Source organism: Empidonax traillii, unplaced genomic scaffold (genome assembly GCF_003031625.1).
Source record: "Empidonax traillii isolate 1590-97213 ecotype Southwest subspecies unplaced genomic scaffold, ASM303162v1 scaffold1500:size242321, whole genome shotgun sequence".
Lineage (NCBI taxonomy): Eukaryota > Metazoa > Chordata > Aves > Passeriformes > Tyrannidae > Empidonax > Empidonax traillii.
In genome coordinates this window covers 149,054-175,038 of record NW_020956693.1, presented here as the reverse complement: position 1 = coordinate 175,038, position 25,985 = coordinate 149,054, and the positions used below count along the sequence as shown (strand labels likewise).

Below are 25,985 nucleotides of genomic sequence, written 5' to 3'. Positions count from 1 at the left end.
ATCACGTGCCAGGGACACCCTGGGATGCAAAAAGCCTGATGGGAAGTGCCCACGTGAGGCTCTGAGAGCCCTTTGGTGGAGCCAGAGGCCTGACCTTCTGTTGGCTTTGTTCCTGCCTCGCTTTTATTGAAATCCCTGCCATTTTAATAACATTTCCTAATGATTTGGAAATGTCTTGTTCCTTCTGTGTCTTCCTGATATCCATCACTTTGTGAGGAACAAAAGAGCCCTTTTCTAATCCTGGATAACGAGCCCTGCTGAGGGTTTTTTTTGGTGATATTTGAGGAGAGCAGAGCGCAGATTCAACAAGTGCAGGGTGTTTGTTGTTGAGATCAATGGACAAGACAAAGCAGAGGCTTCTTGAGAGGGCAGAGACTGCAGATGGAAAAAGGAGAGCAAGGCCTGGACTGCAGACACGTTGTTTGGTGTAAATCACCACCACACAAACTGCTCCTGGCACATCCCAGCCTTGGAGCAGCTCAGCAGTTCCACAGCATGGGAAGAGACTCCCCTTTTCCAGGAAACACAGAATTCCTGAGGCTGGAAAAGCACACCAAGACCATCCAGTCCCCCCCTGTGCCCGATGCCCACCTTGTCCCCAGCCCAGAGCACTGAGTGCCACTCCAGGCCTGCCTTGGACACCTCCAGGGCTGGGCACTCCAAACCTCCCTGGGCAGCCCCTGCCAAGGCCTGACCACCCTTTCCAGGCAGAAATTCCTCCTGCTGTGAGTTCAACACATACAACCAACACCACACTCGCTGGGCAGTTCTCCCCTGAATCCCTGGGCCCCTGGTGGATCCCCCTATCATAGAATCAGGGAATCATTTAGGCTGGAAAAGCCCTCTAAGATTTTGGAGTTAACCCAGCACTGCCCAGGCCACCACTGCCCCCTGTCCCCAAGTGCCACATGGACAGGGCTTGGAAATCCCTCCAGGGATGAGAATCCCCCCCTGCCCTGGGCAGCTGTGCCAGGGCTGGACAACCTTTCCATGAAGAATTTTCCTGATATCCACTCTAAACCTCTCCTAGTTCAGCTCGAGCTGTAAGTCCAGCACTATGTCCATAGGTATCCCAAAGTATCCTGGCTCAGCAGTTGTCCCATAGCTGTTTAGGTCCATGAAGAACATTCCAACCTCATCACTCCATCCCAGTGTTCCAGAATCCCAGGATCGTTTAAAGCCCCTTTAGGGTCTGGAAGGGGCCCTAAGATCTCCCTGGAACCTTCTCTTCTCCAGGTGAGCACACCCAGCTCTTTCAGGAAGCCAAGAAGGACCTGCTAAATCTTCCAGCATCCAAGTTTTTGACTGACCGTCCTCCCCTCAAATCCAGGAGTCTCTCCTGGAGGTTCCCAGTTTACTTCTGCCAAGGGTGGGGGTCACAACTGTGTCCAACCAAGACTCTGAGATCCCACAGAGCCAGGACGGGCCACAGGCATCACTCACAACCCCAGGAGCTGTCACCTGGAAAAACATCTCCTGCCCAAATTCCCTGCCCTCGGTGTCTCCATCCTGGCAGGGGTGTTCAGGGTGAGGGTGGCAGCAGCTCCAGCAACTCCCAGCTCTGCTGGACCATGAAGCTTCCTGCCCTTCTCCACCTTATCTGGGTTAAATTGTAGCAAATTAAATATTGATTGGGGTTGTCTGGTGATTTTTTTTTCATGAGATTTTGGCCAGGCTTACAAGCCCTGGAGGGTGAATGGCAGGAAGGAGCCCCTGCTCTCCAGGCTGGGTGTAAATATGCTTCCAGAAAAATAAAGGTGAATGGAAGAGGTTTAAAAGGAGAATTTGTCAACTCCCATCCCTTTACTTGTGAATCAAAGCCAATGAGAATTTTCATCTGCATGTTCAAGCTCTGTCAGCTCAAAGAGGGGGGACACTGATGCTTTAAAGTTCTTTTTTTTTTTTTTTTTTTTCCACCCATTCCACTTAAAAAAACCTTTAAGAGCACTGAGAGCTCAGGATGTCAGCTCCTCTCAGCTCCCAGCCTGGCTCCAAGAGAAGGTCTCTCCCAACACATCACACACACGCACAAGCCTTTCAGTTTGCAGGATTGATCCTCTTCGAGGCTGTGCACACAAAAAAAACACCCAACAAACAAATCAGGGAATCCAATCCATCAGCTGCTTAATCCAGGAGCAGCTGATGCAGCAGAAAGCCAAGCATCAAAGGGAGGTCACACACAAACCTCCTGGGTGTCCTGTGAGCAGCAGGGGTTTTGGGAAGGACTTGTAGGCTGTGATGAGTTTGGGTTTCCTTGTTCCTCTTAATTTGTCCTGGATCACGGAATTCCACTCTCCTCCCATTCAAGGAAATGGGAGAGATCTGAGTAATCAGTGAGGAAAAAGAGGTGGGAAAGTTCTAAACCCACTGGAGATGAACCAGGGACAGGAAAATCTGCGTGGGCAGCATCTCATCATCTCCAAAGAGACATCAACCTTTGTGGGTTATTTTGTTTGATTTTTTTTTCCTTTTTTTTTTTTTTTTTTTTTAATTTACAACTTAGTCCAGTTTAAACATAAAAGGGAAACATTTATTGGGCAGTAATTCAGTAATGGCACAACTTCACAGAATCATCACGTGGAATTCTGGAATGGTGTGGGATGGAAGGACCTGAAAGCCCAACCAGTGCCACCCCCTGCCATGGGCAGGGACACCTTCCACCAGCCCAGGGTGCTCCAACCTGGCCTGGGACACTTCCAGGGATCCAGGGGCAGCCACAGCTTCTCTGTGTTTTTAGGGGGATGGAAAAGCACCCTCCTTTTTGGAAGCCCAACCTGCTTTGCCCTTGTCCTCACTGTGGACCCCAATGGTTCTCCCTCCATGTGCCTCAATGAAAACCTCAGTGGTCAATATTTCCTTCAGAGCCTCTCCAGAAGTTTTTAATTCATGTCTAATTGCTCTGTGGATAATGCCAGAGGAAAACAATCCACCAGCTGGCAAATCAGGGTGTTTTAACACATTCCCTGCTCATCTGGTTGTTTTAAAGCCATCCCCTGCTCCGGGGCTGGGCTGTGCCTTTCCATCACCACCCTGGGTCCAATTCCCCTTTAAGTGACTCCAGGAGATCTCCTGGATGCAGCAGGAACATAATCAGCAAATGAGCAGTGTAAGGACATGGGAATTCAAGTCCAAAGCTTAAATAACACATCCAGATTCCTCTCAGCATTGAGGAATTTATGCAAAGATAAAGCAAATAATGGCCTTGGAGCTGCTTGGCATTTGCTGCTTTCAAAAGGGACTAATTATCATTTCACACACACACACACATCCCAAATAATCCCAGAGTTTCTCTGCAACTGCCTGGAGCTGCAGTTTTAGGAAGGCTGACAGTTAATGCAACGCAGAGGGACACTGCTGCTGGTGTGGGGAGGGTTTGGGGTCCTGGGGGGCAGGGAGGGGGAGGGTTTAGTCCCAGGAGCAACCTGGGATACTGGAAGGTGTCTCTGCCCATGGCAGGGGGTGGAATGGGATGGGCTTTAAGGTCCCTCCCAACCCAAACCACTCCATGATTTTCTCAAATGCCACCTCAGGCCGTGACAGTTCTGACAGGAAACCAAATCCCAGCCCTGATCCAGGACAGGTTCTGGGTACACAGAATGATGGCAAAAGGGAGAGAGAAGCCCTTTGGAAGCTCTGGCTCCCCCTTCCCCACATCCAGAGGCACTGCCAGCACCAAGCAGTGCTGCCCCAGGCTGTGCCCCCCCAGAGTTCCCAGCCATGGATTGTCCCTGGAGCTCCAGTTTCAGCACTGCCCATCTCCACCATCCACCAGCCTTTCCTGCTGCCTCACCCAGCTCTCTCCTGCCATTTAAGCCAATTATTGTCTTCTCCTTCAGGACAAAATCCTCCTTCTGAAGGCTCCTATTCCCAGCCTGGAGGCACCTGGGGCCATGGAGAGGCTACAAAAAGCCATTTCAAGGTGAAGGTTCTGATAGATTTGTGGTTGGATTGGATGATCTAAAGGTCTTTTTCCAGCCTTAACAATACCATGATTCTATGATTCGACACACCAGCTGTTTCAAAGCCCAGCTACACAACATTTTGGGGTTTTCCCTGATCCCTGCCTGGTTCATTCATGAGCAGTGTCTGCAGGAGCAACAGAAAACTGAACACACTCAGGTTCGACACTTCACATGCTCCCATTTTCATGCAGAAGTCATGGCTTGCTCCAAATTCCCAGCTCCCAGTCTCAGGGCATCCCAGGAGGGAATGTTACAGCTTATTTAAGTGGGGTTTTGCTGATACTGATACTTGTACTAAAGGAAAGGGAACGTGAACAACACAGGAATTTCTTTATCCCGAAAAATCTTCCCAAAATTGGAAGTTCCCATCTGTTTTATCCCAGTGACCAACCAGACATTTATGTCCAAACTGGAAAACAAAAATCGTGGAATCACACAGTGATTGGGGTTGGAAGGGGCTTAAAGCCTCTTCTGATCCATGGACAGTGACACCTTCCACTGTCCAGGGGCAGCCACAGCTTCTCTGGGAATTCTATTCCAGGGCCTGCCCACCCTCCCAGCCAGCAATTCCTTCCCAATATCCCACCCAAATCTTCCCCTTTCCAGTATGAGGCCATTCCCTGTGTCCTGTCCCTCCATCCCTTGTCCCCAGTCCCTCTCCAGCTCTCCTGGAGCCCCTTTAGGCCCTGCAAGGGGCTCTCAGGTCTCCCTGGATCCTTCTCTTCTCCAGGGGAACCCCCCAGCTCTCCCAGCCTTTTTTTCCCAGATTTTTTTCCCAAACAAAGTGCACTTTGACAGGGGTTGCTGGCAGAGCAGGATACCCACAGGGAAAGGGGGGTTGCATCTGCTTCTAGCTTCAGTTTTCCATGAGGAACTGCATGGAATGAGGTTTCCAACTGTAATGGCCCTTCTCCTCCTCCTCCTCCCTGGAATTTCCACAGGGATGCTCCTGTACTGCATCGATTCACTGCTGCTCCATGGGCTGACAAAGGAAAAACCAAGGGCAGAGAAAAAAGGATTGGAAGGAGTGTCTGAAGAGATTCCCTGAAAACTGCAGAGCAGGAGGAAAGCAGGCTCCTCTTTCACTGGAAAATGCAGCTTTCAGGAAAGCCTGATGCTGGAAGGCTACTTAAAATTCCATCAGGACTCTGGAATATGCTATTAAGGATTCTGCAGACCCAATTCCTACTGCAGAAAAATCCCAGGCTGTTTAGGCAATCCAGCAGCATTCCAAGGCCAGCAGCAGGTGCCAAGTCCCAAAAAACCAGCTGCATTTCAAATGGTGTTCCAACAGGAGCGGGGGGAAATCCAGCCCTGAGGAAAACAAGGATGTGGCTGGGAAAAGGTGAGGTGGGATGAGGAATGGGGGCTCTGGAGGGAGCTCTGAAAACCTGGAGGTGGTTCCTGAGTGAGGACATGAAACATTCCTTGGTGTCACAGCACAAGGAAATCATGGATCACTCCAGGATCCTGCTGTCCAGATTTCATTGGATCATTGAATCCCAGAATTTGGGTTGGAAAAGACCTCAAAGCCCATCCCATCCCACCCCCTGCCATGGGCAGGGACACCTTCCACTGGCCCAGGGTGCTCCAACCTGGCCTTGGACACTCCCAGGGATCCAGGGGCAGCCACAGCTTCCCTAGGAATTCCATCCCAGCCCCTCCCCACCCTCCCAGCCAGCAATTCCTTCCCAATATCCCATCTAAAGTAGTTTAAAGCCATTCCCTGTGTCCTGTCCCTCCATGCCTTGTCCCCAGTCCCTCACCAGCTCTCCTGGAGCCCCTTGAGGCCCTGCAAGGGGCTCCAAGGTCCCTTTCCAATAAACACCCTCAAATTTTAGAAGACAAACTCAATCCAGCACAAACCCAGGGAATGTGAAGGCAACCACATGGAACAAAAAAAAATCCATCCTCCTCCTCCTCGTTTTCTCTTTGAGACTCAAACCAAACCCACCCCAGGGGCTGTTCCTGGGGCAGCACCAAGCTCTGGGCTCCTTCCCAGCATTTCCAGTTCAAGTTCCCAACTGGTTTTAAAGGTCAAAATTAAATAAATGCATTTTTTTAAATTATTAACAAAGCCACCAGCAGTTCTCCTGCTTGGAGCCCACCAGAGATGTTCCCCCATGGAAGCAGGTGGGGTTCAGACTCCTTTCCCAGAGGGAAAATCCAACTCCTTTCCAACCCCAAACATCCTCCACACATCAAACCCTTCTTTAAACCCACAGCTTTCTAAACTGAATTAAAACAAGCCTGAAAAAAAAAAAAAAAAAAAGAAATCAATAGAAAATGAACCCCAAACCAGGAATTGTGGAGTTCAGGCAGGTTCTTCTCATCCTGCCTCAACTCAGAGCACACAAGAAAAATCCAACCTTTCAGCAGCACCAACACCAGTTGGGTTTTTTTTTTTTTTTCCTGTTGCTCACACAAAGGTTTTCATTATAGAAAATAAAAATGCACACGAGGTGGTGAGGAACTGAGAGCATTCAGGAGGCATTTCCAAGCTGGTTAATTCAGCCTGAACATGTTTCTTTTCTGTGATTTGGTGGTTTCCCCATGAACTTCCTCATTCACTCAGTGAAATCAGGACCCCCAGGCACTTGAAACTCAATTTCTGAATTATGGGTACAAGATGATAAGAGGGAAAAATCTGAATTTAGATGGAAACAGGATGGCAGAGCTCTTATAAAATATATTTTCACCATTTATATTCCCATTTTTGTTGAGGAGAATGGTTGGGTTCAACTCTGGTGAGTGAAACTCATTTCAGAACAACTCCCTGAGAGCTCAGAGGGATCAAAACCTCCACAAAATCCAGCACCAAACTCCAAAAAATGCGACTTTTCTCCATTCAGGGGAAGCAAAAACCTCCATATTCAAACGTGTAACAACTGTATGAAAAGCAGGAATAAACCAGTGAAAAACAGACTCTTCAACCCTCAGCCAAATTCTTTACCATGAAAAAAAAAAGAAGAAGAAGATGAAAAGATACAGAAAATCTCCTGAAAGGGAAACAAGCACTGAACTTGGGAAATAAAAACAAAAAAACAACCCCCAAAACCCCCAAAGACAAATCTTGACAAAAGGCTTCTCCTCTTGTAAGCCTGAGGCAAAACCCTTTTTTGGATAATAAAGGGGAGCTCGGTGAGTTTTCTTTGCTCTCTGAAAAGCTGCAGAACTCCTGAAATTCGGCAACACTCCCACTCTTGTCATTAAATCACAGAATCCTGGAATGGTTTGGGGGGGAAGGGAACTTAAAGACCATCCAGTGCCACCCCTGCCATGGGCAGGGACACCTTCCACCAGCCCAGGCTGCTCCAGCCTGGCCTTGGACACTTCCAGGGATCCAGGGGCAGCCACAGCTTCTCTGCCCAACCTGTGCCAGGGCCTGCCCACCCTCCCAGCCAGCAATTCCTTCCCAATCTCCCACCTAAATCTCCCTTTTTCCTGCTCAAAGCCATTCCCTGTGTCCTGTCCCCCCATCCCTTGTCCCCAGTCCCTCTCCAGATCTCCTGGAGCCCCTTTAGGCCCTGCAAGGGGCTCTCAGGTCTCCCTGGATCCTTCTCTTCTCCAGGTGACCCCCCCAGGCTCTCCCATCCTTTCCCACATCCAATCTGGGCATTTTCCCTGTCCCCCTGCATGATGTGCACACACAGAGCTGGAAGCTGTTCCAGCCCAAAGTGCTCAGCAGTCTCAGGTCAGTTTGTGGGACACCATTCCCTGCTCTTCAGCTTCCCAAACATCCTCTGCTGATACCCTGGGCCTCCTCAGGCCATAATTAGGTGCAACAATTCCCTGTGATCCAATTGTCCCCCCAAAGAATTAGACACTGGGATATTGGGAAGGAATTGCTGGCTGGGAGGGTGGGCAGGCCCTGGCACAGGTTGCCCAGAGAAGCTGTGGCTGCCCCTGGATCCCTGGAAGTGTCCAAGGCCAGGTTGGAGCACCCTGGGCTGGTGGAAGGTGTCCTTGCCCATGGAAAGGAGTTGGAACTCAAGGACCTTTGAATTTCCTTCCAACCCAACCCATTCTGGGATGAATCTGGGGACTGATGAAGACAAATCATCACATACCCCAAGTTCTCTGAGCCTTGAGCAGATCCAGGGCTTGGATCTGCACCCAAACCTTGGTTCTTCCCATCCCACCTGTCCCACCATGGGCTGTCCTGGAGACACCCCCCTCCTCCAGTGACCCCTAAACACAGCCTTTTCGAGAGATTTCCATGTTTCAAATGCACAAATTTGACCTCAGAGAAGGAATAATGATAAACCTTTCATTAACCTGCCTTTCCCTCCTGCTGAAAAAACTACAATTATCAGTACTGGGAAGCCTTGAAATGCTTTCCATCTGCACGATACCTCATTCCAAATTGTCTTTTTGTACTGTATCATGCAAAAGAAAAAAAATCCATGAGGAAAGACGAATATATTTGCTTTCCTTACAGGCCAATGTTTATTGCTTTTTTTTACTAATTTTCCTCTTTCCCCCTTGAAATTTGCCTTCGTTATTTCTGCTCCCTCGTGCAGCCACGTGAGTGAGGACTCCAGCACGTCCCTGCCACTCTGAGGAATGAAAGAACCCCCCCAAAAAAAAGGAGCTCAGGTAACCTGAATATTGGGAGATGCCAGAGATGGAAATTAAAAACATCAGCGCAATAAGGACACGACTGGGTGCAGCAAACAGGAGGCAAAGGAAAAGCACAGGAAATAAAGAAGAGTTTCCAATATCTGAATTACATCTTCATCACCCTGGCCAGGTAGAAACATCTGCCAAGGGAACATGCACCAGGAATGTGGGGGATGAAGACACAAATGAAGGAATAAAATGGTGGTGAGGATGAAGGGTCAGCATCGCTCACCCTCTCCCAGAACATTCCAGCAGCAACAGCAAAATGGGATGTTACAGGAGTTCCCCCCTGCCTGTGCCTCTGCTTTAAAATGTGGATTTCTGGGGGGATGGGAAAGCTGAGAAGAGACTTCTTTAATAGTCTCCTGCAAGGGAAACTGGAAAATATAGGATGCTGGAAGGCTGAAAAGTGGGAATTTTTTAGGGAGGTTCTTTAGGACTCACCAGAAAGCCCCAACTTCACTTTCACCACCAATGTTTGATGTATAGAACACCCCTTAAAATGCTGTCAATCCTTTCTGTGAGCTTGTACATTAATTCCTCCAGGAGAATCAGGGTAAAGAAGCCTTATTTAAATATTTCTCCATGTAAAAATCCCCACATTTTTTTCCTTCCTGGTGTCAGGCAGACCTGGCCCCAAACCAGTAACGTATTGTGAGGGACTCAGAGGGCCCCTGTCATTCAGGAAGAGCACAGAATTATCTCACCCACACAAAAACAGCCCTCCAGGAGAACACAGCACCTCCTGCTCATCCCAGCCAGCTCAAATGCACTCTCTTAGGATTGCACTGAATGGGGGAAGGCTGAGAAGGACAGGGAGCAACATATTCCCCATCACCTACAGGGACATCAGCAGGGATTTGGGAGGAAGATCTTGGGGCTGCAGGAGCTTTTTGCCCCCTAGAACTGGACTTGTGTCACACAGAGGACTGGAACTGGTGCAGGCAATATTCCCACCACTGGATAAAGTGGGTGCTGTGACCCAGCTTGCCCTAAAGCTGCTGCATTGGAAGAGCAGCCAAAAACCAGGGACATTTCCTGGAAATGGAGCTGCAAACCAAGATTTAAGTGGATCTCTGAGCAAAAGGAGTGGTTGTTTACCCACAACCCCCAGACCAACCTTTTAATCCTGGAATGAGAGATTTTCTCAGCACACTTTGGTCTGCTTTCTACCACACAGTAAAATAATAAAAATATATAATATTGTCTGTGCACTAAATCTCTTGGATAAAACTTTTTCTCTCCCTGACTTCCACATCATTTTCAGAACTCTTTCAACATCAACCTGACCTTTTGCCCCACCTTCTTCTCCTCAAGCTGTGCAGCCTGCCCTTGTGTCCATAAGGATGTGGGAAAGCAAGAGGAATACAAAAATACACCTTCACTGAAAGAATTAGGACTTTTTCTTGCTAAAACATGCTAAATTGTCCTTTGGGGATGAGCAGATAAAGCTTTCTTGTAGGAACTCTGCTTTTTTAAATGAAAATGCTTCACTTCTACCTTATTTTCCTTCCTTATAAAAGGAGAAAGTGTCCTCCAGAAGCCAGGTAAAAAAAAAAAAAGAATTCTAGGAGTCAAGTATAAAAGCTTCTTCTTCAAAGAAGAAAGATGAGATGGACTTTAAAGAGACACTTCCAGAGAAAAGAAACAGAGTTCAAGTCTGGGATGAATTCAGCTCGGATTTCTGAAGCAGTTCCTTGTGCTGGTGGCTCAGCGAGGATGGAACCCTCCCTCCTGGGAATGCCATTCCAAGGGAAATGAGGGCATTTGTTGGAACCTGATGTGAGGAACAAGGACTATCAGCCAGAGCTGGGGGAGCAGAACACGTTTTAGACACAGGAAATGAGGACAGAAAATTGTCTGCTGTAAAAAAATCATCGCTAATTCATTTACCACAGTCCAGACACCCCTGAGAGCAAAAGGATCTTTCCAAAAAGAAATGAGAAAAAGAAAGCAAAGGGATGAGGTGAAAAGATCCCAGGGATGGAGGGACAGGACACAGGGAATGGCTTCCCAGTGCCAGAGGGCAGGGATAGATGGGATATTGGGAAGGAATTGCTGGCTGGGAGGGTGAGGAGGGGCTGGGATGGAATTCCCAGAGAAGCTGTGGCTGCCCCTGGATCCCTGGAAGTGTCCAAGGCCAGGTTGGAGCACCCTGGGCTGGTGGAAGGTGTCCCTGCCCATGGCAGGAGTTGGAACTTGGGTGGGCTTTAAGGTCCCTCCAACCCAAACCACTCCCTGATTCCATAAGAACCTTTCCATAAGAATCTTTCCAAGAGCAGCTGTCGATGGAACAAGACCTGAACCACCTGTTCTTTTTCTTCTCTTTTCCACCTTCAGGTACTTTGACCCCAACCCCCAAATTTTCCCAGGCTTGTCCTGGCTCTGTAACTGCTCCAGGATCAGAGGAGGTTGCAGGCTGGTTCAGCACAGCCCAGGAGAGCTTTGGATGCAGCTGGTACAGCACCACCTCCCTCACATCCCAGAATTCCAGCAGAATCCCCTCTGCCCCTTGAAGCATCCCCACAGCCAGTGCCAGGATGAAATGGAGCTTGATGGGAATGCTGCACCTGAAGGATTTTCCTTGAGCTCTCTGATTTATTCATCTCTCGGGAATGTCCGATGTAAGTGCCCCCTCTCCCCTCCCAGCCCAACCCTCTGGCTCCTTCCCTGCCCGTGTTTGTAAAATTAATCCTTGCAGAAGCAGCAAATGTGGCTCCAGGTGCCAAGAGCCAGAGCTGAGTGGAGAAGGAAAAACAGGAAACTGCTGCAGAGGGAGATTTCCCGGCCATGTGTTGCTGTTAAATCGTCCCAACCAGCCAGGAAGTCAATAATGGGGATGAATAAAGGGGGAAAAAAAACAAAAACAAAAACAAAAAAAAATAATTTCTGTGGATTTTTCTTTCCATAATTCCTTTTCAAATCTTAAACTGGAGGCTGAAATTTCCCTCTAGGCCTTAGGAAGTGCTCTTGATCCAAACCTAACACGGAAAACAACTTTGATATTGTTTTTTTTTTTTTTTCTCTTGATCTTTACGAGCCAAGACGCTTCCAATTGGATTTTTTGAAAATATATATTTTAAGAAACAGAAACATTTTGCTTGTTTCTTAAAACGCAGTTGAGAGTTTCCTCCAAAGAAATCAAACCATTTCTTCCTTGCTCCAATGATGGTTTTAATTTCAAAAGGGAACATCATCTGTTTGCCACAGATTTGTTTTTGACAGTCGCCTAATTCTGGAAGAAAACTGCCTTTTTCCAGGGAATTTCACTCAATAAATGTTCAGTAAAACAAACAAACCACAATTAGAGACAAAATGTTGGTTTAGGGCTTTGGATGGTTTTTTTTTGTTTCAGAGTCTCTGAGCAAAAGAGACTCCAAACCCCTCCCAAAATTCCTGCTCGGAGTTCTTGCCATGGACACACAACGTGGGATTTACAGAGCAAATATTCAATAAATAGAAATTAATAGAAATCAAACCCGAAAATTCCAACTAAAATAAAAAAAAAATGGACAAAATTCCCTAAAGCTACTTGGAAATTCCAGTTTTGAATACTTTGATTTCTTGGGAGTTTTCCTGGGAGCTCCAGGGGATTTTTTAATTCCATCTTTTTCCACAAAGACCTGGGCTGGGTTTGAGGCACATTAAGGAGCAAAACGTGATGGAAAAAGCAGAATTATAACCCTGGAAGAAATCCCAGACAGCAAATTAGAGCTGAACAAAACAGGAGGGAAAAGGGATGTGTTCCAGAAGGAAAACTCAGGGAAATTCGAGGAAAATCTACATTTCAGAACCAGCATTCCCAGCCCTTCCTGTTTTGGTTCTGCTGCCTTTGCTGCCAACAGCCCAGCCATGCCTGGAATCAGGAATGGAGGAGGATCTAATATGGGAATGCTGAGGGGAGAGGGAAGTGGTTTTGGGGCATTATGGAATCACAGGATGGTTGGGTTGGACTTCAAGGATCATCCAGTCCCACCCCCTGCCCCACCTTCCACCAGCCCAGGGATCCCAACCCGGCCTTGGACACTTCCAGGGATCCAGGGGCAGCCACAGCTGCTCTGGGAATTCCAGCCCAGCCCCTCCCCACCCTCCTAGCCAGGAATTCCTTCCCAAAATCCCACCTAACCCTGCCCTCTCTCAACTTGAAGCCATCACTCCGTTCCAAACCCTGCTTGGCCCAGATGGACTCTTGAAAATTCATTGATGGGACTCCAAGAACAAGCTAATTAACAATCACCACCTGATCCACTCATTATTCCTAAAAAATTTCCTGCTTTTCTGCTCTTTTATCCCTTTTCAGGCAAATCAGGAAAGCCAAACACACCCATCAGGCAAAGAGAACCCCCCAAAAGCCAACTGGGGGAATTCCAATCCCAGAACCAGGCCACAAAAATTGGCTCTAAATCAACCCCCACCCTGAAATCCACCTGAGAGGAAAATCTCTGCAGTCAGAATTTATTTCCTTTTTAATTCCAGTTCATGCATTTATTGCAGGAGCTTTTCAGTGCTTTCCTCTTTTTCTGTCAGCTCTGGTGCCCAACTGCACTGCAATCCCAAAATTCCGTATTTTTAACTGCGATCCCAATACTCCATATTTTTAACTGCAATCCAAATTCTTCATATTTTTCACTGCAATCCTAATACTTCCTATTTTTCACTGCAAGCCCAGTACTCCACATTTTTCATCACAATCCCGATATTCCATATTTTTCACTGCAACCCAATACTCCGTATTTTTTACCACAATCTCAATACTCCTTATTTCTCCCTGTGATCCCATGTTTTTGCCACAATCCAAATACTCCATATTTTTCACTGCAACCCAACATTCCATATTTTTCACTGCAATCCCAATACTCCATATTTTTCATTGCTATCCAAATCCTTCCTATTTTTCACCACAATCCCAATACTCCACATTTTTTACCACAATCAGAATACTCCATATTTTTTACTGCAATCCCAATCCTCCATATTTTCCCTGCAATCCCAATACTCCACATTTTTCAACACAATCCCAATCCTCCATATTTTTCACTGCAATCCCAATACTCCTTTTTTTTTTCTTTTTACCACCATCCCAATACTCCATACTTCTCACTGTGATCCCATTTTTTGCCACAATCCCAATACTCCACATTTTTCACTCCAATCCCAACACTCCACATTTTTCACTGTGATCCCAATACTCCATATTTTTCACTGCAACCCAACATTCCATATTTGTCACTGCAACCCAATACTCCATATTTTCCCTGCAATCCCAATATTCCACGTTTTTCACCACAATCCCAATACTCCTTATTTCTCACTGTGATCCCATTTTTTGCCACACTCTCAAAACTCCATATTTCTCCCTGTGATCCCAACATTCCGTATTTTTCACTGTGATCCCAACACTCCACATTTTTCACAACAATCCCAACCCTTCATATTTTTCACTGTGATCCCAACACTCCATATTTTCCACTGCTTTCCCAACCCTCCACATTTTTCACAACAATCCCAACACTCCATATTTTCCACTGCTTTCCCAACCCTCCACATTTTTCACTGCAACCCAGCCCTCCATGTCAAATCTTCCCCCTGTGACGGATCCTCCTCTGATTTCTCAGCGGGTCGAGCCGTACCCGAGTTCCATCCGATCTTACCAAAACATTGTCACTCATTCAAAGACATTTCCCTGCAGGAACAGACCCACCAAACTTCCCATAAATATTCCCCGAAGCCGCAGAATCCCCCTGAAAAACGCTGGAAATTGGGCTCCCCCAGAGCCGCTCCCTCGTCGTGACACCACGAGTCAAGTGAAACGACAACAAAATAAAAAAAAAACCAGGACTGGAGAATTGCCGAGGTTTTACTCACAGTACACGTCCACTCGGATGGATTTGATGGCGGGAGAGCCCAGGCCGTTCTCGGCCTTGCAGTAGTAACGTCCCCCCTGGTGTCTCTGGATGTTGGAGATCCGCAGGGTCTCGTTGAAGACACTCGAGTCTTGGAATCTGTCAGAGGCACTTCCCGCTGTTTTGGTCCACCTGATCTGAGCAAAGCACCAGAAAACAGTGTTATTTACCTGAGGACTGCGGGAGGGAGGAGGGTGTCTCGTGGATCTCTCCACCAAGCTGAGCACCCTTTTAAAACCACTTTTTATGGAAACACCTCAGAAAATATAAATTTTAAGGAGTCAAATACTCAGTGGCTTGAAACTGCACCAAACTATGAACAGGTATTGCTTGAAATACATGATTTGTGGTGTTTTAATATCATTTACAGCCATCACAGTTCCCTTCACGCTGGGAAATATTTTTCCAAAGACCTTTTAGAGGGAGACTTTTAATTCCAAACCCATAAAAATGCCAGTAACAGCCCTCACTGTGACCAAGAGAGGTGGACATGCACATGGATAACACATGGATAACCCTCCTGCAGGACTCTGTGGGCTAAACCATCTCACAAAAAAGCTCCAGACCTCCCAGCGAACTTCCCAGCTTCCTCCTCCTCTTTCAGTTCACATCAGTTCAGTGACCAGGACAAGGGACGTTCAGTTCCACATCAAAACTTTTCCAACCATGGTTAAGGTGGGAAAAGACCTCCAAGATCATGGAATTGTTTGGGTTGGAAAGGACCCTAAAACTCCTCTCATTGCCCCATGGGCAGGGACACCTTCCACCAACCCAGCTTGCTCCAAGCCCTGTCCAGCCTGGCCTGGAATGGGGATAGGGAGTCCACAACTTCTCTGGGCAACCTGGAATTCCACCAGTTCTGGGTCCTGAGTGGAATCCACATCCCAAAACCCGCACAAAAAAACCACAAGGGGCCAACCTTCCTCTCCTCAGGAACTTCTGGCCCAGAGGACTCACCTGCAAAAGGCTTTGAGATGCAAAACCCACATGAATTCTCCTGCCCTTGAAACCAGAGCAGGTTTGGCCTTCAGAGGCCGAGTCACAGCAAACAACACTCCCCAAAAACATCCCCCTTTTTTTTTTTCAAAGGACTAAATGAACAGCCGGGAATTTTCTTCCTTCCCTTCATCTCCCACAACAAGTTTCCACTGGAAAGGGGTTGCCCTATCCAAGGAATATATAAATTAATTACTGTGGTGTAAGTGTTGCCAGTATCTGTGGAACTGGTGATGTTATAGAATTGACACAAAAATATAGCAGAGTTGATTTAGATACTGCCAAGAGTTGTATCTGTTTTATATTATTTTTATATTTCTGTATTTCAAATAATAAAATACAAATTATATTAACAAATATGTCAATATTAACAAAATATAGCAATATAAAATATATTAATTGAATTTTATTCATGTATTAAAATGTAATAATTTTAAGATGCTATCTGAATAAATAATAACCTATTTATCTTCTCTTTACTATAAGGAATTTTTACAGGATGGTGTTTGGCTGCCAACAGAAGTAGCCTTTTCAGCTTTAAAATATATGTATTATTAGAGAAAAGCGAGGCAATTGAAGCAAACAGCTTATTTGTGATAATATAATATATATATATATATATATATATATATATAAAATATGTAATATACATATTAGACTGGGGACAAGGGATGGAGGGACAGGACACAGGGAGTGGCTTCCCACTGACAAAGAGTTCAACATGTGATAACAGGGGAAAAACTGGATCTGAGCTGACAATTCCTTAAAATCTAAATCAAAAGTCCAGGTCTAAAATCTTGGGCTGGGACCCCAAGAAGATGTTGGAGAACTGACAAAGTATAGAGAAAAGTCACATTATTCTTTAAAATAACAGAAATGCACTCAAGAATTCAAGGGACCAGCTCAGCAAATGTGCAGGATCAAATGGAAAATCAGGGGAAAACAATCAACGTTCTTAAAACACCCAGGAAGGACCAAAAATCGACGGCAGATCAATTTTCAACATAAAAGGCCGAGTTAAGGCAGCAATAAAATGGATTAGAAACCATTTTCCACTTGCTCAGCCCGAAATGTTCATGCAGAACATCTTCTGCCCCAGAAGTTTCCCTCAGTCCAGGTGCCAAAGGAATTGTCTGGGAGTGCTGGAAAGCCCAGGGATGGGAAATCTCCTGGTTCCCTCCACCAGGCCCAGCTCCATGGCCCAAAACGTCAGCAGGTGCTGGATCTTCACCACCCAACATTCGGCTCCATCCTCGGTGTGCAAAGGTGTAAAACACCAAATTCATCCTAAAAAGTCATTCATTAGCCCGAATTTTGCTGGCACAACCTTTGAGAACCCAGCTTTACCCAAATCTGGGGGTGTCACCAACCCCTGCAGCCCAGCGGTGATGCCTGCACCCAGTTTGGGTGGGATGCTGGAGTACAGAGATCTGAGGAGGTGTAAAACCCCAAATTGACCCTAAAAACCATTTATCAGCCCAAGTTTTGCTGGTCCTCCCTGCAGAACCTTTCAGAAGCCAGTTTTACCCAAATTTGGGGGTGGCTTGAATCCTTGGAACTCAGTGGTGATGCCTGCGCCCACTTTGGGGTGGAATGTTGGAAGAGAGGGAGATCTGAGCATGTGGAAAGCCCAAACTGACCTTAAAAACATTTATTAACCCAAGCTTTGCCAGTACTTCCTGCATAACTTTTCAGAACTCAGTTTTCCCAAATTTGTGGATATCATGAACCCCTGGAATGCAGAAGTTGATGCCTTCACCCAGCTTGAGGTGGAATGTTGGAAGAGATGGAGATCTGAGGAGGTGCAAAACCCCAAAGTGACCCTAAAACCCCTTTACTAGCCCAAGTTTTGCCGGCACAACCTGTAAGGTTCGTAAAACACAACCCAGTTTTACCCAAATTTGGGGGTGTCACCAACCCCTGGAACCCAGAGGTGATGCCTTCACCCAGTTTGGGGTGGGATGCTGGAGGAGGATGGAGATCAGGAGCTGCTCCACCTCATCAGGAGCAGCAGTGGCAAAGCAGGATCCACCAGTTCCCACAACAACTCGTCTCCCTCAGGGGGCAAAATGGCAACAAAAATGTGTTTCTGTCATTAAACTCAGCCTGGAGTCTAAACAGAGGGAGGCAAAAGTGACTGTTAAACAGGGATCTCCTGCTTTAAATTCACTCTTCACAACACAAGCACAGTTCAAAGTGACAAAGCCGCTGTCAGAGCCAGGCAGGTTAAATTGAGGCGCTTTTTTCACCCTCTCATAACAACCTTTCTCCAGGTATTTTCTGCTCCTCGTCGTCTCCATCTCTTCCCATTTCACTCCCCTGCAAGATCCATGGGAGAAATGGAGTGCTGAGGAGAAATGACTTCCCAAAACACACCCAGAGTGCTGTCAGGGGGTGACACCAACTCCGCTGATCAAGGCAGAAGGAAAATGTTTCTCCTCAAGTGTTTCAGTGACACAAAGCCTGGCTGCGCTTCCTGCTACAAAAATCCTCAGGGGAGGGGTTTTGGGGGGCAAAAATGCAGATTTTAGGCCGAGTGACAAGCAGTTCAGATAAAGGTGTCTGGAAATGAGGGAACAAACAGAGTTGGAAATGGAACTGCAACAGAAATGGACATCTTGGTCCGTGGACCAAGATGAGAAAGGAAATTAAACTTATTTTCCTTCTGTGTGAAAAGTGGGGAAAAAAAAACACAAACAGTTTGGGTTGCAAAAGGTGGTTGTGCCTCATCCAATCACAGAATCATTTAGGTTGGAAAAGCCCTCCAAGATCATCAAGTCCCACTCAGCACAGCCAAGGCCACCCCTGCCCCCTGTCCCCAAGTGCCACATCCACAGGGCTTTGGAATCCCTCCAGGGATGGGGATCCACCCCTGCCCTGGGCAGCTGTGCCAGCCTGTTCCATGAAGATATTTTCCCTGATATCCAACCTAAACTTCCCAGAATCAGCGAGTCAGGGAGGTTGGAAAAGCCCTCCCAGCCCGTGGATCCCCCTGTGCCCCATCCCCACCTTGTCCCCAGCCCAGAGCACTGAGTGCCACTCCAGGCCTGCCTTGGACACCTCCAGGGCTGGGCACTCCAAACCTCCCTGGGCAGCCCCTGCCAGGGCCTGACCACCCTTTCCAAATTAAATTTAAATTTACTTAAGTGAACATCAGAAAACAGCAGCTTTAAAGGGCTCATTTCCCACCCCACTGTCCTCTGCAACCCCCCCAGGGTTATGGATTGCCTTTCCTGCAGCATCAGCTGTTGGCTTAAACCTGCTCCCAATTTAAACACTTCCTAAAACATAACCCACAAAAATCACCTCGTCCTTCAGACACCTCTGAGAGCAGAGCTGGTGCCTGGGGACAGTCTGGGGAGAATCCCTAAACATTGGGAGCTGATGGTCATTTATGTTCACATCAGACCTCGTCGGTGTTTCCACCAGCACCTCCCTCTGGGAATGGAGATGAACCCCCATTTTTTTTCCAGATTAAACCTTAAATCTCAGTGATGCAATAAATCAGCTCTGCTTCATCTTTCTTCCCCAGAACCAACTCTCACAGACACACAATCCCACCCAGCACTCTCCCTGAGCCCAGAACGGGAGTGAGAGCCTGAGATGTCACTTGTTTTAGCTGTGGTGACAAAGAAAGGAGCTGACATTTGGGTTTGCTTGGGAGGTGGGAGAACTGGGAAGGGGGAGAGCAAGGAGAAAAGGGAGAAGAGAGGAAATCTTGATGAGGGGGAGTTGGCAGCTCAGCTGAGGATGAAAAACAGCAACGAGGGCCGGGCAAGAGCAGCAGCTGCTGAGAACAAGGCACAGATACTCCATCAGACCCAGGATTCCTTATAAAAGGGTTCTTAAAAAACAAGAAATCAGAACAACTGATTGAAATTATCAACCAGCAGGATTCACATGTTTGGTTTTTCTTGCAAAACAACCCCCTTTTCCTTTCAAATCCCAACCTGTAACTGTGTTTGTGACGGTCACAGGTTGGTGACAAACACAATTATGTGAAGCTCAAGGCCCTGAATTCCCTCAAAAAAAAAAAAAAAAAAAAAAAAAGAATATTCCTTTGTGGGAATTGAATCCATCCACACCAGGTTACCACAGTCATCAGATACAACCTTTTCATCAGGCAATTCCAAACTATCAGAGGCTGGAAGATGGAGCATATCCTGACTCTGTACACTCCAGGTGCTGGATGGGAGACAGGAAAAGCGACTCCTGGGCTCAGTCAAGATGGAAATTCTTTGTTTTTTGCTTCAAAGTGGATTTCCAGACACCAAAACCACCTCTGTTGCCATGTGGGTTTTTTTTCTCTGTAAACTTCTTTTCCCCTTTCAGAGGATGAAGAATTGGCAAAGTCTCCTTCGAGCAGTGAAAAGGTCTAAAACACCATTAAACAACCCTGGGAAAGGACCAAATCTCTCCTGGCCCGCACCTGGAACAGTTTAAAAAGGTTCTGGCAATTCCTTCACCCAGGGAAAAGAAATTGGACAGGTGTTTGGATCCCGCTGGCTCCGAGATTTCAGCTTGTTTCCAATTCAGAGCCCGAGAAGAAGGAAAAACTCTGCAAACTCCAGGGACCACAAATAGCATCATTCATGACTCGCTGAGCTCTCCTGGCACACCTTTAAATGACTCCCACGAGCGCCAAGGAACAGGAGCTGGGAACGCTTCCCACTGATCAAGGGAAATGCAAACAGACAAGGAGGGGAAAGAAAGAACCTGGTTGAGCTCGCAGCTAGAAATAAAACCAGGATTAAGGGATGGATTAAGGAAGCCAAGGCTGAGGAAATCACGGCAATGGAGCTACAGTGAACTGAGGAGATTCCCAAAGGGAAGCAAAGAGAGCTACAAATCAGGGAATATTTAAAATTGGACAGAGGACAGGGATAGATGGGATATTGGGAAGGAATTGCTGGCTGGGAGGGTGGGCAGGCCCTGGCACAGGTTGGGCAGAGAAGCTGTGGCTGCCCCTGGATCCCTGGAAGTGTCCAAGGCCAGGTTGGAGCACCCTGGGCTGGTGGAAGGTGTCCCTGCCCATGGAAAAGAGTTGGAATGAGATGACCTTTAAACTTCCCTCCAACCCATTCTGGGATTCCATCATTTCAAGCTGACCAAGAAATTCAGCCCCTCCCTTGTTTTATTGGGAATGATGGGCCCAGTCCCACCTCCCCAGGGCTCCTGTTCCAGCTGGCCGCTCTCTCTCCACCAGGAAGGTGTTGGCAGGTTTCTAGGAAGGGTTGGGAGGTGCTGGGGGAAGGAGGTCACCTCCAGTCAAGCTGGGAATGCAGCACCAGGCCAAGTCCAGGGGGTATTTCAGTCCCACTCTGGAGCTGGGAAGGTCGAGCCCAGACTTGCCAAAGCCTCAACAATCACCCCAAGGAGGGCAGGGAGAGTCCTGGGGAGCTGCAAATCACACCCAGCTGGGGCACCTGCACCAGACCCCTTTCCTCCTGAGCCCTGGGGGAGCTGAAAAGCTGCCAGGAATCCCCCCCAGAAACTTTCCAGTGGCCACAGAGCAGGACTGTCCTGTCATGGGCAGGAGAAGAGGAACAGAGTCAGGTGTGACTGAAATCTGGCCCTTGTCCTGGGAATGTTGGGCAGCTCTTTGTTCCCCCTCCCTCCCAAACCACCCTGTGCACTCTTTGGCTTTTCTCTCTTTCTCCTGTCACCTTTTGTTTCCCTTTTCCTGGTGGCCCTTGTAAGGCTGGCTCAGGGGCTGGAGCAGCAGCTCTGGGATGGCAGAGGGTGCCCCTGGATGTCCCTTCCAACCCAAACCATCCCATCATTCTACACCGCTTGGACAAGTCTCTTCCCAGCTCCACCATTTCCAAACCATTCCCATTCCCTACACATCTGGTGGCTTTCTGGATTTTTTCAGCCTGAAATGGTTTTAATTAATATTTATTGTGGTTTTCCTTTCTTTGCCTGTTGTGCAACTTCCCTGGATTTTGCACGAGTTATTTTTTTTTTTTCTCCTTAATTAGGTATTTACCTCGTTAAGATAATTGTCTCCAATTACATAATTACTGTTCATATATGTAATCATTGGAACATGTAATTACACCTAATTACACCATTAAAACGTGCAAGCCATAAATATCTTTATCATTTTGATTGATAGACACCCAGGGAGGGGGAATAAAAAATTTTTTAAAAAAATCTCCCTTGTTATTTTTATCTCCTGGATCATGAAATCCGTGGGATGAAGAGGATTAAACTGATAACGTAGCTGCAATTATTTATGAGGACCTATCAAAATTAAACCAGAGTTTTACCTCTACAGGCAGAGGTAGAACGAGTCACACCAGTCCAAATTAAGGGGCAAAAATCAAGGGGAGAAAATTAAGGGGCATAAATCAAGGGGGAAAATTAAGGGGCACAAATTAGGGGGAAAAAATCAGGGATAAAATGAAGGGACAAAATTAAGAGGCACAAATTAGGGGGCAAAACTTAAGGAACAAAATCAAGGGCCGTGGAGTTTTATTCCAGCAGCTGTGCTGGGTGTCCTGCAATTCAGAACCAGACAAATACCTGGAGAACAGCAAATTAATTAGGACAGTTGGGTCTTTTTTTTTTTTTTTTTTTCATTATTTTTGGCTGGGAAGGCAAATATTTACACAGGGATTAAAGAGTTTAGTTTATTTAAAGTTCAACTTCTGCTCTTCGGGTGCAGGCTTCTTGTTTTTCCTAACAAATATTGGTTTATCAATTAAAAAAAAAAAGAAAAAGAACAAAACAAAATAAATGGCTAAGCTGTCTCCAAAATCTGGGAGGGGTTGGAGGGGGAAGTCTAATACAAATACTACATGACAAGAGCTCTTTGGGATTAAACCTGAATAATATGGAGAAAAAGAAGAAGAAAAAGCAGAAGCAGCAGAAAAAGAAGGAGAAGGAAAGGAAGAAAAAGGAAAGGAAGGAAAGGAAAGAAAAGGAGAAGAAGAAAGAGAAGGAGAAAAGGAAGTAGCAAAAGAAGAAGCAAAAGAAGAAGCAAAAGAAGAAGCAAAAGAAGAAGCAAAAGAAGAAGCAAAAGAAGAAGCAAAAGAAGAAGCAAAAGAAGCAGAAGGAAAATCAAATACAATAGTTATAATAGGACTATATATAAAATACCTATTTTATATAATTGCTATATAATTATATTCCATATTAATTACTGTGATATTAATAATATTAATATTAATAATATATTTCTCTTCAGGACTAAACTGAGGAATAAACCTTGGCTATGGAACATCCTCTAGCCAAAGGAATATGGTTTTTTCCAGCCTGGAAAGCTCAGTTTGAGCATCCACATAGAAGAGAGCAGGTGGATGGAAGCAAAAATCAACCTGGTACTTCCCCAAAACAGGCACTTGCAGCTGCCAGGGCTGAAAGAGCTCAATCCATGACAGAACATTATCCATGGAAATGGCAGCATGGAGAATAGATGCCATGGAGGGAGCACAGAGGGGTTGTTGTCCTGTCCCAGCAGAAACAACCCAATTTCTTCAAAATGCCACCCTCAGACACCTCAGAGGGACAGAAGGTTTTGGGAGCAGCAGAGGGGCTCCAACCCTGGGAGCATCTCCGTGGCCTCCTCTGGACTCTCTCCAGCAGCTCCACATCTTTCTGATGTTGCTCTCCAGGGCTGGAGTTGCTCTGCAGGTGGGTTATCCTGGGTTTTCCAGAAGAACAGCCTTTCCCTGCCTCCACAGTAATGGGAATGATTCCTTATTGTCCTCCTAAGTGTTTCCTTCTTTCCCATCCCTCCAGAGCCACCAGCACGTTCTCCTTCAGCCCCAGCAGATCTGCAGAAGCTGCTGGTTTCCCAGGTTACCAAAGCATCCCTTCACTCATCAAATACACCCTTTTTTCAGCAGTAAGACCTCCCAGCAACAGACCCTGTTCCAAACCCACCAACCTCCCTGTGCCTGGCAGACCAGAGCGTTCAGAGGGATCAGCACTCGTGGAGAAACAGCTGCTCCTGCACCATCCCAGAGCTGCTGCTCCAGCCCCTGAGCCAGCCTTGCAAGGGCCACCAGGAAAAGGGAAATAAAAGGTGACAGGAGAAAGAGAGAAAAGCCAAAGAGTGCACAGGGTGGTTTGGGAGGGAGGGGGAACAAAGAGCTGCCCAACATTCCCAGGACAAGGGCCAGATTTCAGTCACACCTGACTCTGTTCCTCTTCTCCTGCCCATGACAGGACAGTCCTGCTCTGTGGCCACTGGAAAGTTTCTGGGGGGGATTCCTGGCAGCTTTTCAGCTCCCCCAGGGCTCAGGAGGAAAGGGGTCTGGTGCAGGTGCCCCAGCTGGGTGTGATTTGCAGCTCCCCAGGACTCTCCCTGCTCTCCTTGGGGTGATTGTTGAGGCTTTGGCAAGTCTGGGCTCGACCTTCCCAGCTCCAGAGTGGGACTGAAATACCCCCTGGACTTGGCCTGGTGCTGCATTCCCAGTTTGACTGGAGGTGACCTCCTTCCCCCAGCACCTCCCAACCCTTCCTAGAAACCTGCCAACACCTTCCTGGTGGAGAGACAGCGGCCAGCTGGAACAGGAGCCCTGGGGAGGTGGGACTGGGCCCATCATTCCCAATAAAACAAGGGAGGAGCTGAATTTCTTGGTCAGCTTGAAATGATGGAATCCCAGAGTGGGTTGGGTTGGAAGGAAGTTTAAAGGTCATCTCGTTCCAACTCTTTTCCACGGGCAGGGACACCTTCCACCAGCCCAGGGTGCTCCAACCTGGCCTTGGACACTTCCAGGGATCCAGGGGCAGCCACAGCTTCTCTGCCCAACCTGTGCCAGGGCCTGCCCACCCTCCCAGCCAGCAATTCCTTCCCAATATCCCACCTAAACTTATTCCCTGTCAGTTCTAAGCCATTCCCCCCTTGTCCTGTCACTCTTGGCAAGCGATGAGGCACCTCCATCAACAGACACAGGTAAATGTTTCACATTGTATACAAACACCTGCATTGTTTCAAATGCATCCACCTTAATTGCTCCCCCGGACTAATTGGAGCCTCCCCTAACGCCGCAGATCTTCTCATTAATGCGTGCAAAGAAAAAAAACTTAACATTTCCCGGCACTCCCTCCATTGAAAACCTAAAAAGCAAATCCACAACAACAACAACAACATGAACCCCTCCTGTGCCGCTCGCTTTGATCGGCCGAGAGCGGGGACGGGAGAGGCTCCTCCGAGGCAAAAGTGGAAGCCACATTCTCCGTTTTAATTGATAAGAATTCTCATTAATCGCCGGTGCAGCCAAGGCACAGCAGCAGCTGCTGCTTCCCTGCCACGTCCTCCGTGCCGTAACTGTGGCCCCGTTAGGAAAATTGATGATGATTCCATCTGACACCCCTCAGTTCGGGGGAAGACTTTACAAATGCTCGCTGAACACCTGACAAAATCCAGCCTGACTCATGACTAAATTAGCCTGTATTTTATGCTGGAAAAAAAAAAAAAAAAAAAACAACCAAAAAAAAACCCCAACCTTTCCTAAGTGTTTGACTCAATAAAGCTCCCATTTAGCTCGGGAGGGTGTTCCCATCCTTCTGCAGCGCTAAAAGGAAGCTGTGATTAAGCTTTACGTGCTGGTTTTGCTGCTCTGAGCAGCTTTTAGTTGATGTTTCCTTCCCCCAAGAGCACCTGAATTCACACCTCAGGCGGCTCTGCGGGGCTCACAACCCTCCCCTGCTCCCTCTGACAGGAGAAATAAGTGTTAAAATGTGACCCCCCAAAAAAAAATCCGGGGCAGGAATCACAGCACGCACAGGCAGTGGAGGAAGAGGCTCCTGGAGTTTGGAGCAGGATCTTTGGGAAGGAGACACACCAGGACCTGAGAGCAGGGCCTGCTCCAACACAGGGGGCCAGCACTGCTTGGTGTAAAGAAGTGAATTGAAAGCCTCAAAACCCCAATTCCAGAAGCTTTCTCCATTCCTCCCACCCTTTTCAAAGAGGAGGGGGGAAAAAAAAATCTAATAACAACTGAATGGTCTCTTTATAAAATCAGAGAAAGGTTTGGGTTGGAAGGGACCTTAATGATTATCTTTTTCCACTCCCTTGTCAAGGACAGGGACACCTTCCATAGACCAGGTTGTCCAACCTTGGCCTTGCTCTTTCCCAGTCTTTCTTATTCCCTTCCCTACTGTTGTTTCTAATGGAAAAACTTGGAAATCCAAGGAAAAGCTGCTGCTGGTTTGGGCTGTGCTGGGCTGGACTCGCCTCTCAAGTCTCTCTCACTCACCGGCTTTGCCCTGACAAGGACAGATGTTCTTGCCCCAGATGTGCTTGTTCTTCCCCAACCTTTGAATCCTCCCCAAAATCCTCTCGGCTTTGAGAACTTTGCTCCTTTGTGCTTCCCTGAGAGGCTCTGCCTCGGTTTGGGGAACAGAGACATCAGACATCCCATCACACAGGATGAAAAATGCCTCATCAGGGGCCTCTCCTCCATCCCACCCTGCTCTTCCCATCAGAATCACGGCATCCTCAGGGCTGGAAAAGACCTGCAAGCTGATCCAGTGCAAGCATCAACCC

The 25,985-nt window shown here is 47.3% G+C and overlaps 1 protein-coding gene across 1 annotated transcript in view; it reads right to left on the bottom strand.

Moving 5' to 3' along the window:
- The window catches only part of LOC114070285 (MAM domain-containing glycosylphosphatidylinositol anchor protein 2-like), a gene marked incomplete at its 3' end in the record, with an annotated part of 164,138 nt that overhangs the window by 51,087 nt on the left and 87,066 nt on the right, over positions 1 to 25,985 (bottom strand). Inside the window, exon 3 of the mRNA XM_027907620.1 lies at positions 14,451 to 14,625. Coding sequence (XP_027763421.1) covers positions 14,451 to 14,625 — 175 coding nt within the window. The remainder of the gene's footprint in view (positions 1 to 14,450; positions 14,626 to 25,985) is intronic.